This window comes from Paralichthys olivaceus, chromosome 4, assembly GCF_024713975.1.
Source record: "Paralichthys olivaceus isolate ysfri-2021 chromosome 4, ASM2471397v2, whole genome shotgun sequence".
In the NCBI taxonomy this organism is placed as follows: domain Eukaryota; kingdom Metazoa; phylum Chordata; class Actinopteri; order Pleuronectiformes; family Paralichthyidae; genus Paralichthys; species Paralichthys olivaceus.
This window is the reverse complement of record NC_091096.1, coordinates 16580192-16593345: the sequence shown is the minus strand read 5'-3', so window position 1 is coordinate 16593345 and position 13154 is coordinate 16580192. Positions and strand designations below refer to the sequence as shown.

Here is a 13154-nt window from a genome sequence, read left to right as displayed (position 1 = left end):
GAGAAACCAGGAATGAATTGTTTGCTACACACAACTTATTACTCAATATTGACTGCAATATTTCAAACTGATCCACTGTCAAACATAGCACAGAAATGACTGGTTTGATTCTGATGATTGATGAACCTCTGACGCAGCAAATAGAGCTTGTTCAGAAAGCTTTAATGACAAAAGTTTCAAAGTCGGTGTGTAAAAGTGAGCGACACAACCTGAGGTCGTATTTATGTTTAAACGTGCGATGAAAAATAAGGACTTGGTTGTGCAAAGAACTTGACTCTACATCTTCCTTCCTCATTTCTCGACTGGGATTTATGAATATGCTTCCCAGAGGGCAACTTTATCTAAGTTCTTTACAGTGTCTCTCTGAAACAGATCATCTATATTTCTAACTATCTATTTTGCAAAGCCGTAACCCAGCCTTCCCCCCCTCTGTCATCCTCACACATTCTGTGCGAGGGAGACCAGTTTGCTGAGTGAAGGGCAAAGGTCCAAGTTCAGCCTCTCACCAAGGCCTCTCTCTGTGTGACCATGGGGGAAGGTACATCTTCCTCATTAACATGTGCACATTCACTCTGCTCCAGTCTGAACCCTTCCACTCAGAGTCGGTTTGTCGAGGACATTCTCGGGGAAGGTAATGGGACTTGGCTCGAACACACTGTTAAGAATTGGCAGGTTTTTTGGTTTGGCCCCGTAAAGCTGCTTGGACAATTTATTCAAGAAAAACAAAACTGATGAGGGAAGTGAGACTGAGAGAGAAAAAGGTGAAGCAAGAACCAAAATTAATCGCTAACAAGGAAAGGTCAATATGACTTGATACTTTGGAAATTTGTGAGGAAAATTTTAGAGGATGGTTTTGGCTTTAAAAAAAAACTTCTCAGTCAAAACCTGTATCACTGAATCCAGCACAAAATTTGATATAATGTTCTGGTTTGTTGCGTAACATCTGTGAGGGATAAACGTGACGCCAGATGACTAATGATATAATTTTTAAGAAGACATGAATACACCACTGGGCCAACTGCTGAGCCAAGGGCTCATTCCCTTGTTATTTTTCTCATCTGTCTTCTAATCTCTTAATTCTCTCCTAACCTTTACCTGCATCTTCTCCTCTCCTCCTTATAGCTGGTCATCAGATGGTCAGTACTGCAGGGTGGTGAAAGAGAGTGGGAGCTATGTGGAATGTGCCTGCTCCCACTTGTCTATCTACACGGCTTACGCAGAGTTCGCCACTCTTGCATCCTACAATGAGGCCTTCTATGCTTCAGGATTTATTTGCATCTCAGGTACAAAACACACCTGTAACACGTCTTTCTCTTTCACACACAGGATTTTGTCTGCTTTACTGTTGGAATCCCTCCCCAGAGTCTGGTTATCTCTATCCCTCCCACATTGATATGAATAACCACTGTCCACTCATTATTCATGAATATTGTTTACATGTTTTCCATTCCCCTCCACAGGCTTTGCATTGGCCATCATATCCCATGTGCTGTGTTGCCGTTTCCCAATGTTTGCTGCCAAACTGCTCACTCACATGATGGTGAGCTGCCTCGGAACCCAGGTAAAACATATTTACTATGATCACTCCCTTCATAAATGAGACCCACAAATCGATGCTTTTGAAGGCTCCATTTGTTTCTTTGGCATTTTCAGTCCACATAAGGACTCAATGCAGATGAATATGAAGCTTTGGAAATAATTCAAGAGGCACCTGTATCTTTGTGCTCCATGGATCAGCGGCTCACACATTAAAACTTTCACAGAAACACGCAGGAAAAAACCCACGCATACGTTTTAAACCTGTATACACACACATGCTGCCCCATCCCATTGCACTGGCCGCCAGACACAGGTATTTTCTCGGAAATGTGCAGAGATGCGAACACACATCACTGAATGTCAGCGGTTGCGTAGTTTTGCGGGCCGGCGCGTCCTGACAACGCAGCCATGCCCCCCGCACCCGCAGCCCATTAAAAAACGCAAGCTGTCACACAAGCAGTGAGCGAGATAGATATGTGGCTGCGCGTCCGTCTCTCAGCTGGACCCCACCGTGTGTGTGTGTACGTGTGTGTGTACGTGTGCATGAGTAAGTGCGGGACTGGTAATTTTCCACTGGTCTCCCCTCTGTGGTTGACAAACACGAGCCCCTACTAAAGCAGACTGTCGTTGGGGGCGAAGCACCTCAGGCTCGACTTGTTTATGGCCCAGGCAGAGCCCCTGAACCTTAGAGGTTTCGGATGGAAAATTCCATCCTGTTCTGTTTCCTTGTTGATACTGTACTTTGTGTTCAAGGCCCTCTTCCTTGGATGCACACTTGTCTGGGATTTTGATGTCCTTTTTTAAATACATGCTTGTGTTTCTTCGGCCTTCTAGTCAAGGCCAGTCGATGGAGGTCCGGTTGACTTCCACACTGACAAACCGATTGTCTGGTGTAAAGTCGCACACCCTCTAAGTGGTCATCTGCTGGGAAGATTTTGGAGAAAATGACGCGCTGTCTGTGCAGGATGTGCTGAATGAAAATAGACCATTTGACGTCATTGTCTTCACTTGACTCTGCCCCTTTTTTCAATCTTAGATTTGAGATAGCTCGCCAGAAACAGAAAACATAACCTCCCTTTTTGTATAAACCTCTGGCAGGAGATTTGTTTGTCTTTTTCTCTTTAGTCTCTTCCTTCTAAAAGCTTTGTTTGTGTCCAACAGACAGCTTATTTTCATAAATTTGGTACATGACGTCAATACAGCCGTCAGCACAAAGTTAAAAAGAGGTCCTGAGGACTGAGGCTGAAATATGTGACGTATTATCAAAACCAAAATCTCTTTATGAATTAGCTGTTCTGTGTATTTCTCAAGACAGGTTCACAGTTGAACGAAGTTACACTGCATCCAGTTTATGAATGTACATTTTTCGATGGTATGGTTTTCGAAGTAGTAGTAGTAATAATAATAATAGTAAAGTAAAAATAATGAACAGATAATATGGTATAAGCAGACATTAGGTTATTGCATGCCACTGAATGAAATTACACTTTTTCTCAAAGAGTTATACAAGCACACAAATTTTATTAATGCTGTCACACTAAATCATGCAGTATATACACTTCTACTTCTGTTGAAGGAAAGACGAGAGAGTCTTCTCTTCACTTTTACAGCAGCCCATTGTTTCATTCTTTCTTACCAAGGCCGTTGTTGGAGGACACTGTGGGTTATTGCTTTATTTTTCAAATCAAAAAGCTGTGATTTGAAGTTGTGTGAAATATCTGTATTGGGAAGGTTGATACGATGACACAAATGTCTTATGAACTTGTGGCTCTCAGCCTGGCTTGTGCCTCACCATTCATTTGAACTGTCATGTTCCAGCTCCAACCACTTGTAACTGAGGGTGGCTCTCCATCTGTGGTGGCTGAGCTGTAACTGGTCACTGACGCTGCTGCCCTCAGAGCGGAGAAAATTAAAGCTGCCGGTTTGATTTATTTCTCCCGCTGCGTGAGCTGCAGTTGCCTGGAGAGAGCTAGAATAGTATCCCTCACCTCTGTGAGAGTCTGAGAGCAGGTGGTGGAGATGCAGGCTCAAAGTTCAGTTTATGAACATTTTTAAATAGTTTTACTGCCTCAGTATGTCTGGCTGTCATCCTTTTTAGACGACCTTTTGCATAATGTCATAGACCTGAAGGTACCAATGAAAGTACATTTTACTGTGGATCAACCAATGACAGTGAGGTAGCAGGAGTCAAAGAAGAAGGAGAAGTGCAGGATAGAAAAAGAACATTAGGTAGAATTACAAGATGAATCATAATAATCATCATCATCATAATACATTTTTATTTGTACAGCACCTTTCAAAACAAGGTTAAAAAGTGCGGACAAACAACACCACTCATCTCTTCTTTGACATGCTCTGATTTGTTTCTCTTTTCAAAGAATCAATTCCACCAAAAATAACCAAAAAAGGCAACAAAACCTGTCTTCAGGCATCTGGTTCAGGCCGTTTATTAGAGTCTTATCCACCAGTTAAAGTCTTGAATGCACAAGTCACATTCACTATCAGTACAACATACAAACAGCTAATGCAGCATATTCCCAAGCTCTTTTTCTAAACTGTGGTGTGTGTGTGTGTGTGTGTGTGTGTGTGTGTGTGTGTGTGTGTGTGTGTGTGTGTGTGTGTGTGTGTGTGTGTGTGTGTGTGTGTGTGTGTGTGTGTGTGTGTGTTTTGTCACCATAGAGGTCAGACAGCCTCTAGCTCTGGACAGCAGTTTGTCCTCCCCTCAGCAAGACAACTGAAGATTGTGTGTGTAGAGTGGAAATTTACCCAGTGCATATGTACGATGAGAGTGAACCTTGCCTTGTGTGTATCTATTGTAACGTGCATTACATTTTGTTTGTGTCGGGGCTCATCACACGAGCAGCGATGAAGCTCAGTTATTTTTGGCAAAAGAAAATCCAGAACAGGAAGTATGTAAGTGCAGCCGGGGAAAAGTAAGTGCAAATCATGATGAGTTTTTCATTGTTATCATCCACATTGGACACATTTCTTTCCAGTGTACCACATTTTATTCCCCAAATGTTTTGAGTTTTCTTTTCATGATGAAGAAACATAGAAACGGATCTTTGAATGGAACAAGAACAAACATTCTGAGCTTTACATTACTTTTGATAACCCTATGCACCGTATGTGGTTCCAAATGCAATAACGCCAAACTGTCCACTCTCAGGTCAGTATTCAAGCTGTTTTGCTGTGTCTCTAGAGGAAAGATCGCATTCGTTTTAGCAGACATAAATAATTAACTGTGGAGACATTGATATTTTTTGGTAGAGCCTTCCTTACAACCGCAACTAGACGGCTGATGGTTTAATTTTTCTTTTTATTTGAACTCTTTCTCCTTTTCTAATTTTTCAGCTCTACGTTTTGTTATCCAAACTAGATCGATTTCTTTTCCCACTAATTTCAGGAAAAGTAGATGTTGTTTGCCGTCAGCCACACCCAAAGAGATTCCCAGTGGAGTAACATGTCTGGACAGGACATGACATTAGACAATGACAGTCTTTCCAGGAAAAAGCGTGGAAGTGTCAAAGAGGTCTTTTTCTCTTCTGTCGTACTCTGCGCCACTAACTGCTGTCACCATAGACTGTATATAAAAACTCTTAACAGATTTACAGCAAGTTTAAAAAATCACAGGAAACTCAGTCATTTCGATAAAACTGAAATATTCCTCAGTTCGTTGGTCTTTGGTTCTTGTTCATTTAAAACACATGTTTGACAGAACTCCTGCATGTAATATGACAGAGCTGAGGTTTATGTGTATGTGCTTGAACACACGTATTCATCAGCTGGCGTGGGAAAGTAAAACACTTCTCATCCTCTGTGATTAATGTGCCCCCCACCTCACGAACAGTCGTATGTGTTTACCCCAGTGGTCCCAGTGCTTTATTCCAGTATCTGGGAGGTGTTTAAGTGACTATTAGTTCTGATTTTAAAGGATTTCCTGTTAGCTCTGGGACGGGTTCCAACATTCACAAGTATGCTCCTCAAACCACACACACGCAGGAACACTACCTCCACACACATGCACACCACCCACCACAGTCACTTCCCGTCTCTGAGAAGAATAAAGACGTCGTCTGATTGCTGTCAAAATTCCTCCAAGTTCTTGTTTGTCGTCAGCATGTGGGGGTGCTCTGGAGGGTTTCAGATTTGGACAGGCACGCATGCAGTGTCTCAGCTCTCCGGGAATGAAGATGGATGAATTGGGTGATTCAAAAACCTCAGCGTGTCCTTCTCTGTAAAGTATATCAACACAGACCTTTATAAATAAAGTGAGTGACTCCGCTTTTCCTGAGTTTATCAGTTCCCATCATGACCAATCAATCATAAACCAATAAACAGAGGTTTTGAGCGTCAGCAAACCTTCAATCGTGAAAGAGGGGAAGGAATGAAGACAAATCAGTCTTAATATCTATATATATACTGTATCATATCTAAATTTCCATCAGAGAACTCATGTTTGAAATGTTTATTGCAGCAGCAGAGCATAATCAGAGTTTGGCATCTAGGCTCTGACTCCATCACTTCCCCAGATTACATAGAGATAATTGGGAGTGATGAGCAAATCTCTTTAACCCCCTGTCGGAGCCTGCAGGTGGATGCTGCAGTGGTGAAGGGGCGGAGTCAACAGGCAGAGATACTGACAAGCAGAGGCACTGACAAGCAAAGGGACAGATGGGAAGTCTTTGCTGCTTCGTGTTGGTTCATGCAGTGTCAGAGAAATTGGAAAGATGAGTTCCTGACTCTGAAAATTCCAGTGAATGCCATCTCAATTCGAAACAACATGTCGGTACACAAGTTCCTGACGTCATCGCTTATAAACGAATTAGCAGAATTTTACCATCAGCAGTAGCGTCACTTACAAATTGCAAGTCTCTCACAAGAACCTAACACCACATTTTTTGTCTATACATATTTATAGACAAAATTATATTAACATCCATACGTTTTTAAATCATTTAAATGCCTGTCACACCCGATCCTCTTTCTTTTATCTTCGTCACTATGCAAACATTGAAAAAGGTCTCAAGGTGCTGTTTACACGCCACAAACATGTTAATATAATACATTTAGTTTGCAGCGTCCATGGTTTTTTCCATATTCTGATGAGTGTGTGCATTCACAGCAAAGCACGAAATTGGGAGGGTGTGTATGATTTAAGGATTGTGGAGAATGAGGGATGTCACATGATCGGACTCAAGGATTCGGCCAAATTTTTCTTTACCGTGAGTTTTCAGATATTTTGTCTGTAGTTACAGCAAGATAAAGTATGCAATGCAAGGAAATGCATTTTCAGATCGCTCACTGGGCTAATGACAGTCAAATGATGGGTCAGTGTTTGTGTGTGTGTTTGTGGTCTCTTGGGAGACTTGGATTACACTCGTGCTTAGTGCTGCTGTGACTCCTCTCCTCCCCTTCATCTGATCCGTCTCTGTTCGACTCAGCCGCATCTTACAACTCAGTTTCCATTTTGACCTTGTCGCTTTTGCCTGACACTGGAAAATGAGGCTGAATTCTATATAGTGAAGTCTCATTCACTGTTTTAGTCTTTCTTTCCCTCTGAGCAGGAAACCATGAGGCAGACAGACTGCTGGTCCTGAAATATACTGCTCTCACCCAACCTTTATTTCACAAAATGATGATTAATGTTGCTGTTTCTATTCTCTGCCTTCTCATTATGGCTGCTGCTGCTCTTCCTCTGTCTCTCTCTCTCTGTGAAAGTGGCTGGGCACATCCTGTATGACTCATCAGTTTGACCAATGACCAGATTTTCACGTTGTTTTCTTTAAACTGGTTACAGTGACTTAATCTCAGAGAATCAGCAGCCAGGATGTCTGCCATGAGCATTTTCACAATATATTAACAACATCATCTACAATGTGGTGGCTGCTATGGTCCTTGCACCCTGGGAAGTTTTCTTGTGAACTCTGTTGTGTTTACCTGCAGTGTTTCTCACAAGAACACATTTCTTCCCAGTGTCCGAGGTCTGTCAAACGTATTGAAGACATTGCAAACCCTTTTTTTGGTGATATTTTGAAACCTCATTGTTCATATCAGTGACTTTTCTTTCCTAATTTTGTTAGATAGAGGCTTGTTTGTTTTACTTGTCCCCACAGGGACATTGGTTTGCAGCAATAATCACTCACACACATTTTTCACACGCCAAAAAACAGGCACAACTATCAACAGACATAATATATATATACACACACACTTACCCACCTCCTCTCATTCTTATGTTGTGCTGATCTTGACCTCAGTGGTTACACAATATTACACAACATGGAATTAGTAGCTCAGAGCAAACTGAATGTACTTCACTCTCATGGATATGAAGTTGGGTTCAGCATCATCAAGTCTGGAGCAGTGTCCTGACGCGCACTGGGCTCACTCTTATGCCATTTTTGCAGTTACTTGGTTAGACAGGCGGTCAGACATTAATCTTACCTAGATTACATTACAAGAGCCAACAGAGGAGTCTTGAGCCAATGCAAGCCATCCTTGAAAGTCTAATGGTTTCCTTGCTAAACGTTTGACCCATAATATGAAACAGCCTTAAGCTCACTCACCTCATACATGTCCTCAGCTTTTGCACACATAGAGGTGGTGATGCTTGTGTGTGTGTCTGAGGCCATTATTGGCACTTAAAGTTTTTTTAATTTCTATTTTAGTCTGTTGAAGTTTTTCTGTGCCACAGCAGTCTCTGAACTCTCTGGACTCTGGAAGTTACACTTTAATTTTTGCCACAAGTCTGTTGTCCTAACAGCTGCTGACCCCAGACACAGTTCCATGAACTTTCCTCTATTTCCAGCTATCTTGTCAGGTGAGATGTGAAACAGCTAACAGAAAATCAATGAATTGAAAAACTGTCTGGGCAGTTATTCAAGAGGTGATGGGATATTTTAGATAAACACAAATTAGACAGAATAACAAGTCACTGTGATAAACTCATAAATACAAATTCACACAAACTGGACATTCAGCTGCAATATGTCATTACTTTTATATAAAATGTATCCATATGTATATATCAAACAGCCATCAGCTATTTTCATGTTGAGCTTTAACTCATTGACTCATCACCGTGTAGAAAAATGATACAGTTACATATAGATATCAGGGAGTAGTCAGATCAAGGCCTCAATTTATTTTATCAGTTGCTGACTTTTCGGTCATGTAATTTTATTGAAGGACATAGTCAAACCTTAAGAATTTAGGTGTAACAAATGTTCCAGCATGAACAGCTCTATTGATAAATGACCAATAGTTATTGTTGTCTACTTTTAGCGCTATCCTTTCCAAACTCCACACAAAAAAGCAGCCACCTTTTACCTAATTCTGTGGAGTCATCCAGTTTGTCAAAAGGCTGCTGACATTGTGGATGATAAGCAAAGTTGAAGCTACAGTTGTCAAAGTCCCCGTTCTATTTTTGGATTTGACAGCTTGTCTTGGCAGACCTCTGTGTGCAGAGTGGAGTGAACCTTGGTGGTTTAGAAATGTGAAAACATGCTTCATCCTGAAACTGTTGAGGTCAATATTGTTTCCGTTGCAGCTTGTTGATTGCTCTGGGTTTCTCGGTTTGGTTGAACAGGATGTCTCTCGACTGTTGCCACAGATGATAGCATATTGATTATATATATATATATATATATATATTAATTCAGCCTGTGATGAGCAAGATTTCCCAATTAATATTTACAATTATATTTAGTATTTATTTATGAATGTTCTGTTTGAGCAGTGTAAGGATTTTTTTGCTTGAAAAACTATCAAACTTCAGATTCATATCTTAAGCAGAAAATGTACGGTTTGCCTCATTAGGATCAGGCTCTGGTCCAGTAAGGTCTACTGGACCTGACAAGGTTAGTGTTCTTGCTGGTAAAAAGACATTACACACACACACAAACACACAAACACACACACACACCCCTGCATAGACTGATGTTCACAATATCATCAAGAAAGCAGAGCCAGCTTTGTTTCAGGTTGTCTCAGTTATGAAACGCATGCATATGCTTACATTAATCAATGCATAGACATACGTAACCTGATGAATCATATACTCTCATTTAACCCACTTCAGGCTGCACACACACACACACACATAAACTACACGGCCCTTGGTCATCCTTGACCTGTAGGGGTCACTGTAGCTCCACAGTTAGAGCCAATTTCAACAGCCGCTGTGAATGAAAAACCTGACCAAAGACTCCTCTGAGCTCAACTTGTTTTTTTTATGACAAATGGAGCACATTGAGAAATTGATGAGTTTCTCTCAAATCCTCAATCTCTACTTCTCTGAATGACTAGCGATGTTTGATCTGTATTTGAGTGGCCAATCAAGTAACTCAGATTAAAACTTGCAAAACAGTTAAATTACATGTATAGGACTGAGGCAAAGTCCTCTAGGCCTTTTTCTAATTTAGTCTGTGTAGAACACTTGAGATGAAGAGGCCAACTGAGACATTATACAGCACATGATAGTCCAGCGGGGGCTCTGATTAAGTCTAAATGTGACTGCGAGGAACAGAGAACAGTGCGTGTGTGGGCAGGAGCAGCATGAATGAAGCATTACACTATTTAACTCAATCAGAGTCTTCATATTGAGCGGCCACTGACGGACGCTGGGAGCTGCTTCAGGTCCGTCAATTTGCAAAGACAGAATCTCTGCTGGATCGATGAACTTGTTGCACAGCAGTGGATGAGGCTGCTTTAGTGGGTCAATGTAGGTTTCTGCAGGATTTTCCGATCAATATGATTCGACTTATACACCTGATGATTAGACGAAGCATAAAAAAACCCACTGAACTGGAGGTGATGTAACTGCCCGCTAAAATAAAATCCATGTGTGCCCAGCAGCCTAACAGTTCCTCGTCTTACCTGTGATGTTCCACACGTGGTGCTGTCATAATCGTTTCTCTCTCACAATTCTTAGCACTCGCTTAAAATGCTGATACGATATACTGATAAGGTTAGGATGGTGCCAAGTGACTGTGAACTGCAATTCTTTACGCATACCTTACCTTTATCACATACTTTGTATGTGATAGAAAGAAATATTGTGTGTGTGTATATATATGTGTGTATATATGTACAGATTTTCCTCCCTCTCTGGCTCTCATTCTGAATCGATCTCACCTCAACAGAATGATGGTCTATATAGTTAAATTGTGGAAACAAATAAACGTTCAAAGGAACATCTGTAGTTGAACAGTGCTCATGTTTGCATGATCTTTTGCTGTGTGACATTTCATCTACTGAGTCAAAACAGTTTAAAGCAAATGTTGTCAAAACTATGGAAGTCTGCTATAGAATTCTATTTGTGGATTGGTGCACACCCACATCATGTATGTGCTGAAGCACACACGGTGTGAGTCTTGTGGTGGAGCAAAGTCGACCCACTGAGTGTGTGTGTTTAGGGAGCTGGCCTTGCTCAGCTGGTTACAGTGTTTTTATAGCAAGAGCTGTATGTGTGTGTGTGTGTGTGAATCCACTCGTGCATGCATGCACGCACACTCACACAGCTCTTGCCTTGTAGCCTGAAGACTTTTCTGTCTGGCCTCAAGACTGGTTTGCACCAGATGTTGAGGAAGGAAATTCGAGAGGCTTCTCAAAAGCAGCCCTGTTGTGATTGGAAGCAGCTGCAGGTTTCCAGCTGCAGACACTCTTTGACTGAAGTGTGAATGGGTGAAAAGAGCAGAGGCCTGTTGGTCTGTATGGTTAAATGCACCTCGTGTGGGAGGTGGTGCTAAGATTATCTGTATGGAGGAGGCAGCATGAGCACTGCTCCCTGTACGAGTGTAGTATGAGCAGTGTTGGAAAAGCAGCAACAGAAATATTCAGCATTGGGAGTAATTTCTATCTACATGCACTTGTAAATGCATGTACACTAAATAAATTATGGTGAGCCATATTTCTCCTACTTCTGTCTCTACTACACTGTACAGAAAACATTCATACACTGACATACACATTAAAGATAGAATGTCACGTAGGGCAAATACAGTACCTTCATTGAGGCCCAACACATTTTATTGAACACACACATAAATATCTGTCCGTACCTGATGATAGGCATAATAAATAAGGTATCTTGATAGGAAGTTGTAAGGTCTGTGGGAAATTATTTTGCAAATTAAAAATAATAATTATCATGATTATTAATATGAATTTATTTGTTTTCATATGTTCTAACTACACATAAATAAACCTGTGATTTTCCTTGGCTTCCACATTCCCTCACCTCAAAACAATGACGTTAATGTCACTTGTTCACAATTGTGCAAACTTGCCTTAACCCTGAAACCTGCAGACTTTGCTTATCATCTATTGTGGGAATATCAGTCATTCCCAGAATGTGCGGTATAAAGGCTCCTGATATCCTCCCCTCCCTGTCTCACAGAAGCACGTAGACACAGTGTTACCGTGTGCTCACGTAAGCAACTGTACGATGCAGTGTTGTGGTTTGGATTTGAAACATGCCAAAGGGGGGTGGGTGTTTATTTGCAAACAGCTGGCTCAGCAAATAAGCCTCAGCACAAGGTTCAACTCCAAACACCTGTGAACTTTACTCCTACATTCTGACCTTAAGCAACTGGAAACGCAGTTTAAAAAAATACTTCAAATAGCTGCTCATTATCACGCATGCACAGTCAGTTAGTGAACCATCCAGAATGTCATAAATATAGAAACTAAATCAAGATTTAGTTGCAGGGACATTAGACACTTAAGAGTTTATCAATCCCCATCTCAGTGTTGATGCACGCAGCTCACACTGGGCCTGTTTGTGTTCACTTATTCTTTATTTTACCAACCTCACATGTCTCGTCAGCGAATGTCAGATCACCAAACTTATCCCCCAACACACTGGCCCACTAACCCAGCTATCAGCCAGCGCCATGTGACCTGTTCCGTGCAACTTGCTGCCCTGTATGCTCCGGCACGTAAACAACACGCTCGCTTGCATGAATTTAGAGGCTGCCGCACGTGAAGAGACTGATAATGCTTGCTCACAATGAAGAGTGTAAAAAAAATGCATTGAGTGGCACAAATACTGTTTACTGTTTTATACTCGATTTAAGTTTAAAGCCTCACTAAGTGTACTTATATAAATGTGTACATATATATATATATATATTCTACCTTCTTTTTGCTATGGCCACTAGAAGTTCTCAGGAGGGGTGGCATCACAGTGATGAGGAGTGAGGCTGCTCGACAGGAAGGCTCTGCCTCAGTGAGAGTGATAAGAATGAATGAGGGTGGAATAATAATCTCATGTTTCTCTTGCTCCCTTTTCTTTTCTTTTTCTCTTCCCCCGAACAAAGGCATTAGAGGAAACACCCAGGGTGCAGGCTGAGGCTGGAATCAGCTAGATCAGACCGGTAGCTGTTAGAGAGAAGGGGGAGGTGAAGGAGAAGGGGAGGAGGAGGGGGCGACGAGTTGAGGGGCTGCAGAAGGAAAAGATGGGTCGAGGGAGGATGGGGGAGAGGGAGAGGTGGAGGTTAAGTGTTTTGGACATGGGTCTTGATGGAGAGTCTGGCAGGCAGACAACCAATGCCCCATTCCCTCAGTGATGTAATGCATCAGGCAGAGGCTATTTTTAGTCACAGTGGTAC

At 41.7% G+C, this 13154-nt stretch overlaps 1 protein-coding gene across 3 annotated transcripts in view; it reads left to right on the top strand.

The window, feature by feature from the left end:
* Positions 1-13154, top strand: part of adgrv1 (adhesion G protein-coupled receptor V1) — a 113552-nt gene that overhangs the window by 63090 nt on the left and 37308 nt on the right. For all 3 annotated transcript variants that reach the window (XM_069523935.1, XM_020093939.2, XM_069523933.1), the window contains 2 exons: positions 1123-1283; positions 1461-1561. In XM_069523935.1, coding sequence (XP_069380036.1) covers positions 1123-1283; positions 1461-1561 — 262 coding nt within the window. The remainder of the gene's footprint in view (positions 1-1122; positions 1284-1460; positions 1562-13154) is intronic.